Below are 20,758 nucleotides of genomic sequence, written 5' to 3' on the forward strand. Positions count from 1 at the left end.
AAAATATGTGTTTAGTTGATCCAAGGGCCATTGCTATGCATATGCCATGAAAGAGATTTGATAAAAAAGTGTTTAGTTGATCCAATGCTATGCATATGCCATGAAAGAGAAATGATTGATTGAAAGAAATGAAGGTTTAAGTGTCCGAAAGTTGCAAAGAAATGCTGTAATAATTTAAGCTCAAGTTCTATAAGTCTATTAAGATTAATGGTGGTGAATCACCATTCTTTAATGATTAGATAGTGAGTAGTTGATTTATATAAATATTATAAATTTGTGAATGGTGAATGTAATTATCATTAAAAAAAATTAACGGAAAAGTTAGTTTTAGAATAATTTAGTCTTTTTAATGTTATTTTCTCTCTGCATCAAAAAACATCTTCATAACAAATGGTTCTCTCTCACTGAGGGATTTGAAATTATATAATGAGAAATTAGTATTTTCTTTTTATATTTTTTTAGTAGGCTCTCCACCCTCCAAGTAAAGTAATCAAATTTCCCAACCATAATGTTGGTCCTTTCATTGAGAGCTCGCTGGCTAATTAATTGGAAATAGTGATAAGTATTTGATGATTTTTTTTAAATAAGTGATGGAATTAAAGGGTGCAAAAGAGATGCTCCGCCCCGATACAAGAAGGAAAGCTTCTACCTCTCAAAACAAAGAAGCGGGAGAATATTCCAATAATAAAAATTACAAATATTTACTCTCTTATGAGAGGCACATAACCACCTCCATGAGTAAAGAACAATCTCCGACATGCATTCGGCAAAGCTAAAATCTTCCTCTTTAAAGATCGCCGCATTACGCTTTAACCAAATCATCCAAACCGTAGCAAGCCAAACAGTACCCACAATCATACGCTTATTTAAGCAAGGAATCTTCCCGTAATTATAAAAGAAAGCCCCAAACTCCTCAAGAGACAAAAATTCGGATAAATCAAGCCACATAAACACCCTTCTCCAAATGCGAATAGAAATATTACACAAAAAGAAAAGATGAGATAATGTTTCCTCCTCCGTAGAGCATAAAGCACAAAAAGAATCAATTCCTCCCACCATAACACCCCTTCTCACCAATTGATCTCTAATGGCTATTCTATTTAATAAAAATCTCCAACCAAAACATAGAATTTTTGAAGGAACTTTGAATTTCCATAAATAGTTTAAGGCCAATACCTTATTACTTTCCAATGGAGGGCCGGATAAAGAAGCCTTAAAAAGCTCGTAGCAAGATTTAACGAAAAACACCCATTAGAAGACAAAGCCCACGAGAAGCTATCCTTGCAATTTTCCTTAACCGGCACACAATTCAGAACAACTAGCAGGGCTTTTAACGCCACTATCAGCTGCTGGCCGGAGGTTTGTGCAACTCCTATAGCGCTGCCAGCACCAGCCGGACTGCACACAGTAGCAGCAGTCGCTGCCCTTTGGTTAGGCCTATCGGAGTATTGCATTCCCATTGCTAAAGCGGCCGCAGTACTCCCCTCTCCGAACCAACTAGAAAAATTCCAGCACCAAACTCCTTCAACAAAAGCCCCTGCAAGATCTATAGAATCCAAATAATTTTCAGCTAGAGAGAACAAATTAGGAAAAGATTCCATCAGAGATTTTTGACCCGCCCATGACGCGTACCACAATGGTATAGAGGCTCCGTTGCCAATATTACATTTAATAGCACTCCTAAAGTGGTCGAAAAGAAGCTTCTCGTAATTATCCGAGATTATTAAATCCCTCCACCAATGTGACTCCTTCTTAAACAAGATTGAGACATCCCCTATCAACACTTTAAGCCTCGTATTGCCATATCTAGCTTCTAACAAATCTTGCCACACCGCCTCCTTTTCCGTGAGAATACGCCACTTCCATATACTTAGTAAAGCTACATTCATTATCTCCACATTCCTCACACCCAAACCTCCTTCATTTCGCGATTTAAAAACCGTATCCTAACAAACCCAATGGATAGGTTTGTCAAGATCACCACCGCCCCAAAGAAACTTACTTTGGATGGATTTAATTTCTTGCAACACCTTCTTAGGAGCTTTGTAAAAAGATAACGAATAAATCGGGATTGCATTAAGAACCGAATTAATCAACTCCACTCTACCCGCCATGCTAAGATATCTTCCTCTCCACACATTTAACCGTTTTCTAAACATCACTAAAAGATCCTTCCACATCGATAGTTTCCTAGGACTATCTCCGACTCTCACCCCAAGAAATTTAAACGGTAAAGAACCCACTTTGCAAGTTAAGAAGGACGAAGCCGCTTCCAAATACCAATCTCCCACATTAATACCATAAAGATTACTCTTATGGAAATTAACTCTTAATCCCGACATCATTTCAAAACCTCTTAGGATAGCTTTCATACTCCATAAGTTCGCGGTATCTCCTTCGGCCAAAATAATAGTATCATCCGCAAATTGTAACAAATCCACCTCCTTATTCTCTTTGTAACTAAAACCACGAAATTCCCCTATCTCCTTTGATCTTTTCATTAGAGCCGTAAGAACCTCCATGACCAAAACGAACACAAACGGAGACAAGGGATCGCCTTGTCTAAGGCCTTTCTCCACTCTAAAGTCTTTGGTAGTACTCCCATTAACAAGAATGGACAAAGAATTAGTAAAGATACAACACTCCATCCACCTCAGCAATGGTGAAATCGATGTCTACTAGTGGATGCTTTGCACTGAGAAATACTTCAGCAATGGCTTACACTAGAGACATTAAAGATGACAGTGGATGAACTTGCCATGAAAGGTCTGACTCTCACGTGGTGTCTCCGTTGGTATCCACGCCATCCATGGGTGAATTAGGATGCATTTAAAATAGTATTTCTATGGAAATTCAAGCATGAATGGCGGGTAATTCTTCCTTTACTAGATGATGAAGATGACATAGAGTTTGAACGACAATAGTTTGTTCGATGTAGCATCATTGATGAACAACCAATAGTGGTGGGCAAAAGGATTAATGATTCCAACCATTTTTCATCTTCAAACATTGTTTCATATTTAGATTTGTCATTACCGATTAAAGGTTCCCTTGTTCAATCCACTTTCAGCAGAAAACCCATTCAGCAGAAAATTAGAGCAGATGTCAACTTCCTCTTGAGTTCTTGAAAACTTTCTTCGCACTTTACATCCTAAACATAAACTTGACCATTTTGAGTCAATTGAGTCAGAGGAAAAGCCTTCGATGAACCTTCTGCAGTAATGAGTCAAACCCATAAAACTACTGATCTCAGTGACAAATTTCAGAGTCTCCCACTGCAACACATCATCATCCTTCGACGGATCAGCAACAATACCACCACTATAAATTACGTGGCAAAGAAAACTCACTTCTTGCAACCAAACATTACATTTGGACAACTTTGCATACAACTTCTTCTCTTGCAAACTATATAACTCAACTTTCTAAAGTTCTTCATGATTTTCATCTGACTTAGAATAAATCAAAACATCACCAATGAACACAACCACAAGTTGATCGAGATAAGGATGGAAAATTCTATTCATATATTTCATAAACACACCAGGCGCGTTGACACGCTAAACGAATTTACTAAATACTCATAATGACCATATCTTGTTCTGAATGCATTCTTCAAAATATCTTCTGGCTTCACTAAAATCTGATGATAACCTGATTTCAAATCAATCTTATTGAACACGCAAACAAAAACTAACTGATCCATCAAATATCCAATTCTCGTAAGAGGATTCTTGTTCTTAATAGTAACTTTATTGAGTTGCCGATAATTAACACACAACCTCATGCTACCATCTTTCTTCTTAACCAATGACACTGGCGCTCCCCACACCGAAACACTAGTTCAAACAAACATCTTCTCAAGCAAGACTTCCAATTGTTTCTTCAAGTCCCATATCTCTAATGTTGACATTCTATAAGGTTCCATCGATATAGAACTAGTATCGGTTACTAAGTCTAGGGCAAACACAATTTCGTGCTCTAGAGGTAAGTCATAAATATCTTCAGGAAATACATCACGAAATTCACACACCACCGACATAACACTAGCCTTCACATTGTTCTCCACTCTTAGTGAAGCAAACATCACCAATACTTGATAATTCTTCCTTAAATACATCTTAACTTGAGCGATAAACAAGAATCTTGAATCCACATTCTCTTCGAGTTCGGGAAAAACATAACCTCAACAACACATGCACCCTTTCAATTAGCGGTATGCTTAATAAACTGTCTACACCAAAAATATCTCAGAGAAGCAAAAGCTTCTCGCCCACTTGCTTCAATCCCACTATTACTGGCAAGCGGTTAGAAAAACAAATGAGCACCATGTTAGCTCCAAATTCGACGCTCGCTAAGGAAGGGGTGTCAAAAGAGAGAAAGGAAATATTTTATGAAAAGAGAATGACTTCGACAAAGTGTGTGGATCTCTTTCGACGGGACATTAGCAAAGAGCTAGCTATGCTAGCGAGCTTATATTACATTAGGACTTAGAATGATTTTGAATTAATAGGACTTGGAGTTCGACATGGAGAGATTTGAAATTGGTCAATACGATGTTTTGGCCTTATTTGTTCCTTAAATCTAATGTTTTGGATGTTTTTATGCATTTAGACATTTTTTACAAGGACAATAAAAAATCCCATTTTTGTCAGAAAATTTTTCCCCACGGATTCTAGAAATACTCTCTACTTAATCTATTGGCTTTCATCCAACTACGATCCATAATCACATACAACATCTAAAAATAAAATAAAAATCATACACAACCAACAACAATGAACATTCCATCTTCGTAAGATAACAATAACAGTAAACAACAACTACAAATACTTGAAAAAAAACAACATCGACAACAACAACAATAATAATATTACAGAAACAGTCATGGAGAAAGTTTTACATACCATAAATGTGATGAGAGGGTCAAATAAAAGTGTTTGTTTGAGGTTCAAGTTTCTTTATTCGAGCTTCCATCTGCCTTTGTTTACTTCGTTTGAGTTGGAGAAGACGAAAAATTGTGTTTCAGTTTATTAGGTGGAGGAGGTAAAGAAAGGTGTTTTGTTTGTTAAGTGGAGAAGAGGAAGAATATGGCTTTATTTCGTTCTCGAGGGTGAAAAAAAGTAAGAAAAAGCGAATGAGAGTTAACATTATTCTAATGTTGGAATATAATATTGTTTGAAGTATATATCTCGATCGGTTGGTAGAAAACACTAAGGTATAAAATGAGTTCTACTTTAGTTAAATAAATTAATGAGGAACATTTCATATCAGTTGATTAACAACCCAAGGAATTATATTAAAATATTAAATAAAATAATAACGCCATTTTTGTTCTAAATTAAACCCAAAATTACAGGGGGATGAGAATAGAAGCTCAAACTTTGAGCTAGATTTTCGGTTTATTTACTTTAAAAACGGGGAAAAAGATTTAACTTTTATTTAAAAAATTAAAATGTTGAGTTCTAGTATATTTGAGGTAGATTTAATTTTTCCACCTAAAACGCGTCACCCTTGTAGACACCAATATGAGCGATTGGGGGACTCACCTAAGTCTAACTAGGGGAATTAACTAAGTATCACCTAAGGGAATCAACAAAGTCTTGCATGAGGGACTTAATTAAGTCTCTCTTGAGGGACTCAACTAAGTCTCTCTTGAGCGACTCAACTAAGTCTCGCATAAGGGACTTAACTAAGTCACTTCCGAGGGACACAATTATGTTGCTTTTGAGGAACTCATCTGAGTGTCATTTGAAGGACTCGACTAAATCTTGAGGGGACATTCGAGATTAGTGGGCAAGGGTAGAGACTTGACAAGGAGCACGCTATTGGCCATTTACTTTCTCGAATTTCCCTTACACTAGTTTGAATGCCCTCATTTTGGTTAGAGCGCCCTTGGTATTGATGTGTCACCTAAGTCTCCAGGTTTCTCGCCTATGAAGTGTGAGCATATAACATGTAATGGGCCAATAGAAGCTACATAGGAAGTCGCGGATTTAACCGCACCTCCTAAATTTCAGCAAAACGACCACTCACGCTTAGACTGGTCGTCGAATTATAGGGGACTATGTTTGATTCCCAAGGATATAAATACATCATTATTATTACACTAAAGGGGATCAATCTCTAACACAGAAAATCACATATTCAAAAATTCTCAATTCATCGTGTGGGTTACCTCTATTTCTCAACAAGCCCTAAAAGTCTTTGACAATTTTTATCCGACACAACTTATCACGCATAGCATACTTCTATCTAATTCAAAAACTTTACATGACAAACTATTAATAAAACCCTCTACATAGGCGTATCTACATAGTCTCTTACTGTTATTAATTTTTAGAGGACTTAAAGATTTAATTTTATTGAAAATTATGAAAAAAACTTAGTTTTTATATTAAATAAAAAAAATCCAAATTAAAGAATTAGTCCCAGATTAATTAAGAATCGAGGCTAATGGAAATTTATAAACAACAGTCATCTACCTCAATCCAACAGAACAACTTTTCTAAAAACTAGAAGAATACTCAAAATGGACAATACCTCATAGTTATAATGTTGCAGACATGAAGTCAACCATAACATTGGCAAATTAGGATTAGTACTTAGTGTTGCAAATTAAAAAATAATTACATTAGTGCTCATATGAAATTGCATAGACAATTAAAATTAAACTTTTATACAAAATCCAAACTCTAATAAAAAAAATGATAATATACTTGCGGTAATATAGTACTTGACTTTCATTAAGCTAGCAAAATATAAACAAATAGATGGACTGATATTCATTACGCTCTTATCTAAGTTGTTCCATCTGTAGCATATGAATCTAGAAGAATTAAGAACATGTTTCAGAAAACTAAAATGAAATCAAATAACTTTGATTGCCATGAATACAAACCTACACCACAGAGGTTTTGTTATTAAAGATAAGATAACAATATATCCAAACAAATAAATCATCATTAAAGAAACTTACTTTCAGGGACATGAAACCAAGCTTTCAATGTAATAATGGTTACGGAACTTCCAAGGTTTATCGATACTCTCTGCTTTTTTATTTCTCAAATTATAGAGAATTGCAGTGTCTGGATTTGACAATAATAGGGTATCAGTCTTCTCAGACATGCATAATGGTATACACCGAAACTGCAAGTCATTATATATTTGAAGATCATGATATCTAATTTTAAAGAATTGTGTCCAAGAATCTTCAACTCCGAATTCCTTCATTTGCCATATAACAAAATGAGTTTGTTTGAAATCATGAGAAAAACAAAGAGAGTCCTTTAACACACTTAAATATGGCATAACAAATGGCACTTCAACGAAACCTTGCGGAAGAGACAACCTAGTATGTGTCTCCGTGCCCAAATCAAGTGAAATAGCCGCAAATTGTTCTATAGTAATATCCTTGCACTTGTAAGGACGGGGAGAGCGGAGATTGCATATTGCCAACCAAATAACACTATCACGCATATGCACAAAATGCATTGCGAAATGATGACATATAGGAGAATTTGGGATATTTCTCCAAACATTATCACCCAAATTGAGAACTTTTACCTCCGTGGTACGATTAATGAAATGCACCAGCTTATAAGTGTTTCTTGAACTATCATAACCAAAAGTCAAATTATAAAGTCTAGCATCACCAGTGATTCGTAATTGATATGACAATTTCCTCGTTGCGGGATTCCAAAAACGAAGGCTCATCTTTTTACGGTTACCATTAACTTTATAACCCAAACAGAGTAATCCATTGCAGGAACCAACTATATAGAAACAATCCTTATAGTTGCGTTGAAAGTAAGGATCATTTGGAAGGGTGAAACGAATTGAAGGATTATGAGATAGACTAACAACGTTTAAGGTGGCGGAATCGCCTTCGGAGTTGGATACAAGTGAGACGTCTCGAGTTCGTGCAGATCTATGAAGATGCAATTTGACAAAGGTGGGATCAGAGACAAGAGAGTGGAATGTCTTACTCATACACATCAATCGAATGACTGATTTTACCGGAAGAAAGAAAAGCACCTCGATGATAAGATCGTGCGGAATGAAAACCGGTGATGATGATGGTGACATGATGAGAGGGCACTTCGATTGGAGATTCATGTGGAGGTTTGTGAGATTTTGCGGTTGCAAAAGAGGTTTTCGAGTTTCGAGCGATGGTTTTAGAAATTTTGATAGGGTTAGGGTTCAGTTTGTCAGTAAATTCATTTGGTACGCTATTTATTTACGAATGTTATTTTTAGTAGTTTAATAATTAAAATTTCTAATATAAAAATAATTTCATCATTTTTTTTTACCAAAATTTCATTATAATTTTTAGAACTAAAAATACTATTTTTAATGAAACTAAAAAAAGAAATTGCGAAGAAAAACCCTGATTTATAAATATTGACTAAAGAAAAACCCATATTTATAAATTACGTAACAGTTGGTTTTAGGTGTGATTAGGGTTTAACGTTACCTATGAGTCTCGTCACGCCATCTCCCTCGCGGCGTAAACACAAGGCTTCACCGCCAGCGGTCCCCGATGAACTCATTACAGAAGTGTTATCATGGATAACAGTAAAGTCACTGATGCGTCTCAGATGTGTCTGTAAGTCATGGAAAACTCTCATCTCCGATCCAACCTTCGTCAAACTGCACCTTAACAGATCTTCCCAAAATACCTATATCACGCTCGTAGATGACGATGACTTCACGGTCGCATCCATGGCGTTTTTTCCTTTGTTCAAGAAATCTCTGAACTCTTTCACTCGTCCCATGGATGCTTACTTTCAATTGAAAGAGAATGAATACTTTTTTAAAAACAATAAAAAAGACAAAGAATTCAATTTTGTAGTTGGTTCCTGCAATGGATTGCTATGCTTGTTAGGCCACTCTATTGACTATGAGTATGAGTATGTTGTGAAATTATGGTTTCAAATTTGGAACCCGGCCACCAAGACAGTATCACCAAGATTATGTTTTTGTTCTTCCTGGGACGATGATTATAGTATAATTTTGGATGATGAGGATAGTACAATTGAACCTTTTAGTTTCACATTTGGTTTTGATGAATCAACTACCATATATAAGGTGGTGGAGATGATGAAAACAAAGGTAAGAGTTTTCAACTTGCGTAGTAATGCTTGGAGATATATTCAATATTCTCCTATGTATCTCAACGAAGATTCGGCTGTGTATCTTAGCGGAAGTGTTTATTGGTTGGCAACTCAGAATCGTTCTGGTCCTTATTACGTTAGCAATGATATTATTACTAACAAGCAATTTGTGATTATCTCACTTGATTTGAGGACAGAGACACATACTCAGTTGCTACCTCCTCAGGGTTTTGATAAAGATTTTGATGAAATGCCATATATCGAACCAAAACTAAGTGTGTTAAATGATTGTCTTTCTTTTTGTTATGATTTCAAACAAATTCATTATGTTATATGGCAAATGAAGGAATTTGAAGTGGAAGACTCTTGGATTCAATTCCTTAAAATTAGTTACCATAATCTTCGAATTCCACTTAATGGCTTATACCATTTGTTACCAGTTTGCGTTTCGGAGAAGAATGGTACTTTATTATTGACAAGCAGACCTAATGGAAAAGCAATTGTGTATAACTTGAGAGATGATAGAGTAGAGAAAATCATTCACCTTTGGTGGTGGAGGAGCGCGACTTATGTTGAAAGTTTGGTGTCTTTATATTTGAAAGTAAGTTTGTCTTGCAGAATTTATTTGACAAAAGTTGATTTACTTGGTGAACATTTTCTCACTGATACAAGGATAACAGACAGCTTTAACATGTTTCAAATGCACATGACACTTCTTTGCTTATTCAACAATACTTGCAAGTGTTTGTTTCGTCATGACCGGAATGAAAAGGTGATTTACAGTTCATATAGAAAGGTGATTTACAGTTCATATAGAAGTCATATATTTGGCTCCTAAATGGATGTTCTCAATTTAATGCTTTTAGAGTAGATTTGTATTTTATATATAGATGCAGTACTTTTCTAAATTAAATTCTCTTTGCATTTATGCAACAGTATACGTTTGTTTGTGTTTGGTCTTTCCCCTTGGTTTGTTACATTTAAGTGTTGTGAGGGTTGCACCCCTAGTGCGATTTATTAATCCAATTGCCTTTTGAAAAAAAAATAAAAAAATTGTTTGTTTCATTTAGAAAACTTATAGCATACATATGATCAACAATAAAATAAAGCAGTGCTACACTAACAACTAAAAAGCAGTACAGCGTATGTTAAGAGTGATTCAAGGAATTAAGGCATAATTAACTTGCTTACACGTATCACCAACAAAGAATTGTCTACAGACTACATCACATTCAATATCTAAGTGTGGTTTGTTTACAAGTGAGGTGCTAATAGAACACTGATTGGGTTGCTCACAAAACACTGATTGTGGCATTCTGTCTCTAAGTAAAACTCATGTTGATTTTCTTCTTGAAATTTCTATCATGACCCTAAGTACCATGGTTTTAAATTGCGGCTGCGGATGCGGTTGTGGTTGTAGTCACTGCGGTTGCGGCTATTGCGGTTGTTGTGATGCGGAATGCGGTTGTTGCGGCGTGAAGTCATATTTATGAACATAAAATATGATATTTTATTATTTATTTTCGATTTCACATATCTTCCATTTCCTCTCTAAATTTTCATATATATCTTATTAATAATTCGTCACCCTTTTGAATATAACTAATCCTTTTAAAATATATCTTAAATCTATGTTATAATTAAAAAAGAAGGTAGACCAAATAATTTTCGCGAACATTGCATAATCTCTTGCGGTCTGATGCGGCTTGATGCGGCCGATGTGGTGTTATGATGTGTTATTCTTTGATGATTTTACAAAAATTTTATGGACTTTTCCAATCTCAAACAAATCACAAGTACATTCCTCTTTTTACAATTTTGTGTTCACATTAAAAAATAATTTGAATGTGATATAAAATGTTTTCAATGTGACAATGTAAAAGAATACGATAATGCTCTCTTTTAAAAGTTTTGTAAACTAAATGGAATGTCGTTAAGATTCCCATGTCCTCGTACCTCTCCTCAAAATGGAAAAGTCAAAAGAAAAATTTGTACAATCAATAAAATCATCTGAACCCTCCTTGCTTATGCTTCTATTCCACCAAATTTTTTTTAGCGGCCACTTACCAACACAACATACTTCATAATAAGAAAATTACTCTCCAATAACCCATAAATCTTCTCTACCAAAAAGACCTGATTTATTCACACCTCCGAGTATTTAGATCTCTTTGCTATCTCCTCATTCAATCCACTACTAGGAATAAACACCAGCCTCCACTACTCAAAATAAGACCTTTGGTTAAAGGATTTTACATTAGGATTCAAGATATTTGATGTGAAAAATATTTGTTAAAGGATTTTACATCAGACATTTATTTCTCATGATGTGAAAAATATTTGATTTAGAGAAAAAAATAACACAGTGACTGTTTAGTAAATAAAATGGAATTTTCTTATAAAGGATTTTACATCGGGCGTAGATTTTCACCGATGTAAAAAGTCCATGATTGAAAAATAAAATGTGGTGGCAGTTTGATAAATAAAAAGAAGTTTTGTTATATAGGGCCTTTACATCGGGCCAGCTACCAACCGATGTGATAGATGGGCCTTTACATCGGACATTTCTTCATCCGATGTAAAATCCTGAAGCGCATTTCACAAAAACCCTAACGTGCCTTACAAACCTATTTCCTTTTGTTTCACTTCGTTCCTCCGCCATTCCATGTTCTCTTTGATTCCACTGTTTCTTTTCGATTATGCAGCTTCTTCGAGCGTTACCTCTGCACGTTATCCGACCATCCCTTTGATTCCCAGACCGACACATCCTCGAACTGATTCTCCATCGTCATGTGCCTCCGTTGTCTACCTTCTATACCCATTTTCCAAATCATTACAACATAACCGTATTTTATTCAACACCAAACCGCATCTCCATACTCAAACAATGAGTAACAAATTGCCTCAAACTTCCTCATAAAACCACCATGTAGAACATCATCTTTAAGATTCCGATCTGCAACCGTTACAACTATCTCTGAGCTAACTCTCAACGTCTGCTGCAATCAGAGCTTCACCACAATCATCCACCTACTTTTTCCTTGTTTCTCAACTTCTACAGATCTGCCACCATCGTGACCTTCACACTGTAACCGGAGCTTATTCCTCCATCATCCGAGTCACCACAACACCCGCATTCAATCAACACTAAATCTTTTCCGATGTAATCATTTGGTTCTTAAAAATTGATCACACCGTGTAGGTAATTTTATTTCTTCCTCATATGTTTAATGAAGAATCATTACTTGTAGATCTATGTGTGTGTTGATGAATGATTTCTGTCTACTTGAGTTCTTGAAATTTCATCAAATGCTACAATGTTTTTTATCTAACACATAATCTATTTCTTGATATAAGTTTGTTTAGTATGTATTATATGATTTTTGTGTATTATATGATTTGTGTGTGTATATGGTTTTAAATTGCGGTTGCAGCTGCGGATGCGGTTGCGGATATTGCGAATGCGGTCATTGCGCTTGTTGCGATGCGCATTGCGGCCGTTGCGGCGTGAATTTTTAAAAAGAAGTGTTTGAATTAGTATATTGAAAAACACTTAATGTTATGTTTTTTCATTATATAAGAAGTAAATTGAGTTTTAGACTTCTAATATATTGATTTTTAATGAAAATACTTAAAAAAAACATGATTAAAATTGTCCGACGGAGTTCCTAATGCATCCGGAAGCGAGACTTTAAAATCACACCGCAATTGCGGTCCGATGCGGTTGCGGAGACAACCGCATCCGCTATATTGCGGGTGCAATTGCGGTTGCGGACCGCAATTTAAAACTGTTGGAACATTATGTATATATTCCAATATAGGGAGATGAATTGAAATAGTTCATTAAGTCAAGTCCCACATTGTATGTTAGTTGGAAAAATTCCTTAGTCCCACATCGCTTAGATTAGAAATCTTGGCTAGTTTACTTCATTATATAAGGAAGTCGTTTGTTTCATTCCAAAACACACCAAAAACTTATTTTGATTTTTTCCTTCCTCACTCTCATATCTCCGCGTCTTTCGAATTGTCGAAGCGCCAACTTCTCCCTCTTTCTTTCTACTCGTTGAATTTTCCGAGTATTTTCTTGAATTCTCCTTAGAGAATAATGTTAATTTCTCCTCGTTTGAGTTGAGAAATTATCAAGTATAATTTTTATTGGATTCTCTTTAGAGAATTATAGAAATTTCTCTTGGTTTGAGAAATTACTACGACTGGTCGTTATACCAGATACTAAGATGGTATTTATACCATAATTGAATGGTCCTAGTACCATCTGAAGATGTATTTCTAGACCGATTATCTACCGTGCAAGTAGTAATCGTATAATATAGAACTAGGTTGTTTTATCCTGGCGGCGTCGTGGTTATTAAGAGTTGCTTTGCATAATTTTGGCAGTACCGCGAAACGTCTTAAAGAAAGTGTACCGATCCGCGACTCGACCCGGTAATTTCTTCGGTGGCAAACTTGTTAAAATCGTGATCCAACAATTTTAAAATGGTTTTGGCCTCACCATGGTTTGAACCCATGCCCTTGAAGCCAGTACACAAAACACACACCAACCCGCCAACATTGTTGGATCACGATTTTAACAAGTTTGCCACCGAAGAAATTATCGGGTCGAGTCGCGGATCGGTACGCTTTCTTTAAGACGTTTCGTGGTACTGCCAAAATTATGCAAAGCAACTCTTAATAACCACGACGCCTCCAGGATAAAACAGCCCAGTTCTATACTATACGATTACTACTTCCACGGTAGATAATCGGTCTAGAAATACACCTTCAGATGGTACTAGGACCATTCAAATATGGTATCAATACCATCTTAGTAATACACCTTCAGATGGTACTAGGACCATTCAAATATGGTATCAATACCATCTTAGTAATACACCTTCAGATGGTACTAGGACCATTCAAATATGGTATCAATACCATCTTAGTATCTGGTATAACGACCATTCGTAGTAATTTCTCAAACCAAGAGAAATTTCAATAATTCTCTAAAGAGAATCCAATAAAAATTATACTTGATAATTTCTCAACTCAAACGAGGAGAAATTAACATTATTCTCTAAGGAGAATTCGAGAAAATACTCGGAAAATTCAACGAGTAGAAAGAAAGAGGGAGAAGTTGGCGCTTCGAAAATTCGAAGGACGCGGAGTTATGAGAGTGAGGAAGGAAAAACTCAAAATAAGTTTTTGGTGTGTTTTGGAATGAAATATAATGAAGTAAACTAGCCATGATTTCTAATCTAAGCGATGTGGGACTAAGGAATTTTTCCAACTAACATATAATGTGGGACTTGACTTAATGAACTTTTTCAATTCATCTCCCTATATTGGAATATATACATAATGTTCCAACAATCCCCCACTTGAATTTAAAACAGTGTTCCAGAAATAACGTTAGACGTTTCTAAGATTGTGCATAAGCAGAGGTGTCTACGACTTGAACCTTTGCGTAGCAAGTAGGATTCCGATTCAACAAGAGTGACACAATTGTCTTGAACTTTATCTCAGACATCAAACTCGCACACAACCTTTTCTTAAGGTGTATTATTAATAACCCATGCTTTTAATGGCCCTGCACGTGTATCCCGGTTTAGTGAAGGCTCTAGGAATTCTGCCTCGAAATTCCATAGGAACCGGCCTCAGTTCTACAATCACATAGGTGAGTCTATCAAGAGTACTCCTGTAGCCTAGGTACTCCCTCATACAAAGTTTATATCTCATTAAGATTTTCTATTAACTCATCCTCTTATTACTTCACGATTCATGCTTCTTTTATTTACTCTAGCATGATCGCCTCATATTACTCACAACTTGTTATTACCCATTGAACCTATTTCTTGGGATCTCCAGTCATTTAGGTCGGGTTACCATCATGTGCAACTCATTTCTATATAGGCATTAGTCCCATCTTTTTGGAAGTATTATGGACTTTCTCTCTAGCTAATCCTTTCGTCAAAGGATCTGCTAAGTTTTCATCAGTGCGTACATGATCCACTCTTACAGCTCCCTTAGAGATACAATCTCTAAAGGCGTTGTGCTTTCTTCTTATTTGACGTCTTTTACCATTATCATAACGGTTCTCAATTTTGCAATAGCCGTGGTACTATCGCAGTGGATCAACACAACTGACATTGGTTTTTCCCATAAGGGAATCTCAGCTAGCAAACATCTTAACCAACTTGCTTCTTCACTAGCATTTGCTAATGCTATCATTTCAGACTCCATCATGGACTGAGCCAGGATAGTCTGTTTCTTTAATTTCCAAGATACAGCTCCTCCAACTATGTTGAATACATAGCCACTAGTAGCTTCGGAATCACCTGACAAAGTATTCCAATATGCATCATTGTATCCTTCAAGTACAACAGGAAATTATTGATAATGTAGACTGAGTTCTATGGTCCTTTTAAGGTACCTCATGACTCGCTCAATAGCTTGTCAGTGCCCGTTACTCGGTCTACTCATAAATATGCATAACAATCCTATGACATATACAATGTCGGGTTTAACACAATCAGTGGCATATCTAAGGCTGCCAATGATGCTCGCATATTCAGTTTGTCTCACACTTTCACCAGTGTTCTTAAAGAGTTTCACACTTTGATCATAAGGTGTGCATGCAGGCTTACAATCAAAGTATTTACATTTCTTTAAGATATTCTCCACAGAGTATGATTGATCCTAAGAAATTTCTTGCACGGATCTCGTGAACTTGATACCAAGAATCTCGTGATCTTTTATATCAAAGTTGTTACACAACAATGATTTCACATCATTAATGGTCTGAATGTTTGATCTAAATATGAGTAAATCGTCTACATAGAGAGATATGATAGTGCATATGCGATTCTCAAATTAATAAAAAACGCATTTGTCACTTTCATTCAATATCATTAAGTTATCAAACTTTTCATGCCATTGTTTAGGAGCTTGATCTAATCCATACAGAGATTTGTTAACTTACAGACCTTGTTTTCTTGTCCATGGATCACAAACCCTTCTGGTTGTTCCATATAGATTTCTTCTTCTAACTCACTATTTAAAAAAGCAGTTTTAACATCCATTTGGTGTACTATTAAATTATAAATAGCAGCAATTGAAATAAGTACCCTAATGGATGTTATTCTAGTGACAGGAGAGAAGGTATCGAAGAAATCTACAAGGCAAGCCTTGTATTTATCAATAGTTCCATCAGGTTTTAGTTTCCTTTTTTTAAAACCCATTTACAACTGATTGGTTTGTGTCGCTACCGCGAAAAATGGATCAGAGTCGCCACTAATATATTCATCCCATCGCGGGAAAGGAATATCAGAAAACCTAACTCGAAACAAGGACAAGGTCTTTCGACCAGAGAACAGGGCACGGGAGTCGGTTACGCGAGGGGAAGGTGTTAGCACCCCTCACGCCCATCGTACTCGATGGTATCCACCTATGTTTGTTTCTATCTAATGGGTGTCTAATGTCTAAACCTAAATGCGAATGAATGCAAAATGAACACGGGGAAAAGAAGGAATTATTTACAAGTGTGCTCGCTTAGGCCCCGCGACCCAATGCCTACGTATCCCTTACAAGGAATCAGAGCTACCGTAGTTCGGCTCCATAGTTTCCATTTGTTTTGTGTTTTTTAGTTGAACAGAGGTTAAGGTCACAATCTACGATGCTCGACCTTTGGAGACTTATACGCCTACTTTTGGAAAGGACTTAACTTGTTCTTAAGCGCCTAACAAGGCAAAAGAAAATGAACTTGGGTTTGTGTTTTTTATGTAACTACATGATGAACAAAACCCAATACAAGGTTTCGCACCACTTCGTCACTTTGTTTTAATTCGAGCCTTTATTAAGTGTTTTAAATGTTTTTGGTTGGGTATTTTTTAAGGGAATTTACTTTGCGATTCGAATCACATAAAAATGTATAATGATCGAGAAGCAGATTAGGGAATGAATCCCACTCACTTCTATCCCATTATATAATGTTCAAGAAACAGATTAGGGAATGAATCCCACTCATTTCTATCCCATTAATTAATGTTCGAGAAACAGATTAGGGAATGAATCCCACTCATTTCTCTCCCATTAAGTAGTGACCGAGAAACAGATTAGGGAATGAATCCCACTCATTTCTATGCCACTAAGTGATTGAGAAACAGATTAGGGAATGAATCCCACTCATTTCTCTATCACTTTCTTAATGTGATTCGCATCTCTATTTGTTAATGTTTTAATATTGAAAAAAAAAAAGAATGAACAAGGGGACTAACCTATTCTCTAATCTAAGTTATTCTAATCTAAGTCTAATGTTAACATGGTGACTAAATTCTAAAAGGAGCATTAAAATGGTATTCACAAAGTAGGCCAAAAATATGGCCAAAAACAAGTAACAAAATTACACAACAATTATACAAAAATAGCACGAAAATGATACAAAAGCATAAAAGAAGCAACTCAAGTATTAATACAAATTTAGTCTAAAAAAATACTACTATTTTTATGAGTTTTTAATGTTAAGGGAAATCTAATTCAAGCCAAAATTATACTAAAAAACCTAAATGCTACTAAGCCTAAACTAGTATTTTTCTTGTGAGGTTTTTATGAGAAAATTCTAAGACTAAAATTAATCCTAAAATCACTTAAATCTACCTAGAAAATCATGATTTTTATTGTTTTATCAAAAGAAATTTAGTAACCAAAAACTATGTCAATACCTAAATTCTTACAAGAAAAATATATGATCAGGGGGTAAAAATTGGAAATGGTGGTGTGGACAAGTAAGTTGGTCAGGCCTGCAGACAGAGGCCCAAAGTGAATTATTTGGTTCAGATTATTGGCCAAAAACGGGTTGCAATGGGCCAAAAGAGAGGTGCATGGATGAAATTCGGTGGCCCAGCGAGTTGTCTTCAGATTAGTCCAATTGTCTTAATTATCAGATTCATGATTCAGATATTTCATCAGAATTTTATTCAGTTTCAAACAATATTAATCACTACTTCAATTATAATTAATATTCGGACTTTAGTACACTAATCATTCACATTAAACCCTAATTATATCTCAATTAAATTCAAATTAATTCAATTAAAAAACTATAGTATAAAATTATATTATCTAGAAAGGGGACTAGGGTTACCTTGTGACCATTCGGCTTATTCTCTCTTCTTCTTCACGATTGAAACGGCGCGGCGGTGGAACTAAGCCTCTCCGGCCGAAAACCTCTCCGTCCGTCTCTCCGATTCCTTGTTCTCGCTTCCGCTCTTTCATCGTTTGTCTACCAATCTCTGTTCTCTAACTCTCGCTCTCACCTCTCTGATTTCACAACTCAAACTCTCGTCCCGATCTCTTTTAAAAATCTCTTCAATTCGAACTCATCTCCACGTCTTCCTTGGCTTTCTTTTGCGAGTGCGGATGATTGATTGTTGTCGATGTTGTGCGAAGCAGTGCTCGTCGTTGCGGATGAACGTTGAACTTAGATTAAGCGACGACGATTGAAGAGTTGCGTGAATGAGGATTGTAGGTGGTTTTGTGATCAAGGATGAAGGTGAAGAACGCGGTTCCGATAGAGAGGAAGATTGAAGGAAGATGAATTCTAGAACGTGGATGTGAATTTCTGTGTGTATTGGTGAGTTGAAGATGGAGAAGGTTCTTTTATGTGTGCGATTCTTTTGAGCAGAGCCTGATTGGAGAAATCGGTTGGTAGAATTTGTGATGAATCGATGGATAGGGATCAAGATGAAGTTGAGATGAATTTGTTATGGAGGTTCTGTAGGATAGAGAAGAAGAATGAACGATTGTATGGTGAATCATGGAGAATTGAAGATTGAAGGGAGAGGGAGAAAAGATTGAAGAGTTTGTTACAGGTATCTTCCAATTCTGTTACGTTTTTCCTTTTTTCCGATTTTTTGTTGTAAAAGCTTCTGAGTCTCCTTTTTCTGTTCTGTTTTCAGGTTAATTGTGGAAGATGAATAAGTGTGGAGTGTGAATAACTGAGAGTAAAAATGGGTGAGTTCAAAGGATGGTGCAGTGAAGATGAAGTTTGAAGAGTGAAAATGGTGGATGAAGTGTGTGTGTGAATCGTGGAGTTGATGATGAGTGAATGGAAGAATTATATGTTGAAGAAAGGAGCAAGATGAATGTTGAAGTCTGAAGGTGGAGGAAAGTGGCGTGTGAAGTATGAACAATGGTGGGAGATTCTGTTATATAGTATCAGGGAGAATCAGAATTGATTGAAAGGTTAGTTACTTCTCTACTCTTCCTGATTTTTCTGTTGTAGGATTCAGTTAGAGCTTGGTTAGTAGGTTGTTAGAATTCTGTTATGACAGTTAGGAGGTTTTTGTTAAAAATCAGTTAGATGTAGAGAATTTCTGTTAAGTTGGTTGGAGGCGGTTAGAGGCAGTTATAGGTTAATAACATAACTGTTAGGAAATGGTTAGAGATAGTTAGAGATCTTCTGTTTGACAGTTAGAAACTGAGTTAGTTGCTAGGAAAAGTTTGTTATGTAAAACTGTTAAGTGTTAACTGTAGAATAAGCTGAGGTTTGAAGTTAGTAGATTCTCTGATTTTCTGATTCTGGATTCACTAGTCCCTGCTGTTTGCATGTGTATAATTTCAGTTTTATTTTTTGAGCCGTGACTGAGTTCGTTAAGTATGCTGCCGTAGGATTGAACCATGCTATTTTACTGTATGCTGTGCACCGGATTCTTTTGAATGTGTGGGTCTGATGCTGTATGCAACAATGAACTGAATTGGCTTTTGACTTGGATTTGAATTTTACCTTTAAGTGCAAACTTGTCTTGAAGTGGAGACAATAGGATTTGTCTTGAATTTGACATGGCTTGGAACTGATATGGTATTTTTGTGTGTTGCAGGTTTGATTTATGGATGTGGCAGGGACAGGTTTATGTTTAAAGCAACTTGGTGAATGCAAAGAGACTTGGCATGGTTGGATGAGCAAAATGAATCAAGGCTAAGGGTAGGAGCAAGTCACCCTAGGTTTAGAAATTTGATTTTTTTTGTAATGAATTTTGTAAGGAAAAGATACACTCTATTTATGTATGGATACTTGAATGATTGTTGAATGGATTATGGATGGATTGTAATTTGTAATGAGTTTGAAATCTTGGACTTGATTATAAACAAAGTGTACTCTTTTTTTGTAATTTTCGGAAGAATCTACAATGTAACTTTTGATCCTTGTATAGCATTTGGAATGATCTCGACTTTGGTCATGTATGGTCTTGAATGATATTGGAATGAAGTAGAAGTAGTGATGGATCTAGATGAACTTTTTAAACCAACTTAGTCTTTCCTCCAAAATAGATTTGAATTCTTATTTCCCTCCCATGCTAATTTGAACCTTCAAATGTTTCCTTCTCTTTAATTCAATTTGAGCTCTCCTTTTTTTATGGTGGCACCATGTAACCCTTCGTGGCCGTTTGTATGAATCCATGAATGCACTTGGAAATATAGTGATGGTTATACCCATGAGGAAGTCGAAGTGAATTGGTCTTCCACCCCAATCATTTGATCACTAATCAAGTGTTGAAACATAGTTGAAATCCAAATAATAGGACTTCCTTTGATCCCCAATATGATGAATAAACCTTTGATGAATAAACCCTATAAATGGAGATTCATCC

At 35.9% G+C, this 20,758-nt stretch overlaps 2 protein-coding genes and 1 long non-coding RNA gene across 3 annotated transcripts; 2 read left to right on the plus strand and 1 right to left on the minus strand.

Moving 5' to 3' along the window:
• Positions 1 to 6,981: 6,981 nt before the first annotated feature.
• LOC131634952 (F-box/kelch-repeat protein At3g06240-like) lies at positions 6,982 to 8,088 on the minus strand. Its single transcript, XM_058905578.1, has one exon. It carries the CDS (start codon positions 8,086 to 8,088, stop codon positions 6,982 to 6,984), a length of 1,107 nt encoding a protein of 368 aa, XP_058761561.1.
• A 636-nt stretch (positions 8,089 to 8,724) lies between these two features.
• On the plus strand, positions 8,725 to 12,627 carry LOC131634953 (F-box/kelch-repeat protein At3g23880-like). Its single transcript, XM_058905580.1, has 2 exons — positions 8,725 to 9,577; positions 12,551 to 12,627. Exons 1-2 carry the CDS (start codon positions 8,725 to 8,727, stop codon positions 12,625 to 12,627), a joined length of 930 nt encoding a protein of 309 aa, XP_058761563.1.
• Positions 12,628 to 18,492: 5,865 nt separating this feature from the next.
• On the plus strand, positions 18,493 to 20,175 carry LOC131634968 (uncharacterized). The gene is made up of 3 exons (XR_009293697.1): positions 18,493 to 18,979; positions 19,067 to 19,352; positions 19,988 to 20,175. It is a non-coding gene; the product is annotated as an uncharacterized LOC131634968 (long non-coding RNA).
• Positions 20,176 to 20,758: the final 583 nt, after the last annotated feature.

Source organism: Vicia villosa, unplaced genomic scaffold, assembly GCF_029867415.1.
Source record: "Vicia villosa cultivar HV-30 ecotype Madison, WI unplaced genomic scaffold, Vvil1.0 ctg.001398F_1_1, whole genome shotgun sequence".
NCBI lineage: Eukaryota > Viridiplantae > Streptophyta > Magnoliopsida > Fabales > Fabaceae > Vicia > Vicia villosa.

Excerpts from the sequence above, each read along its gene's own strand:
- LOC131634952 (XM_058905578.1), bottom strand. The coding sequence starts at position 8,088 with ATGTCACCATCATCATCACCGGTTTTCATTCCGCACGATCTTATCATC.
- LOC131634953 (XM_058905580.1), top strand. The coding sequence starts at position 8,725 with ATGGCGTTTTTTCCTTTGTTCAAGAAATCTCTGAACTCTTTCACTCGT. Across the intron at positions 9,578-12,550 it reads TTGCGTTTCGGAGAAGAATG|CTGCGGATGCGGTTGCGGAT; the intron begins GTACTTTATTAT and ends TTGCGGTTGCAG.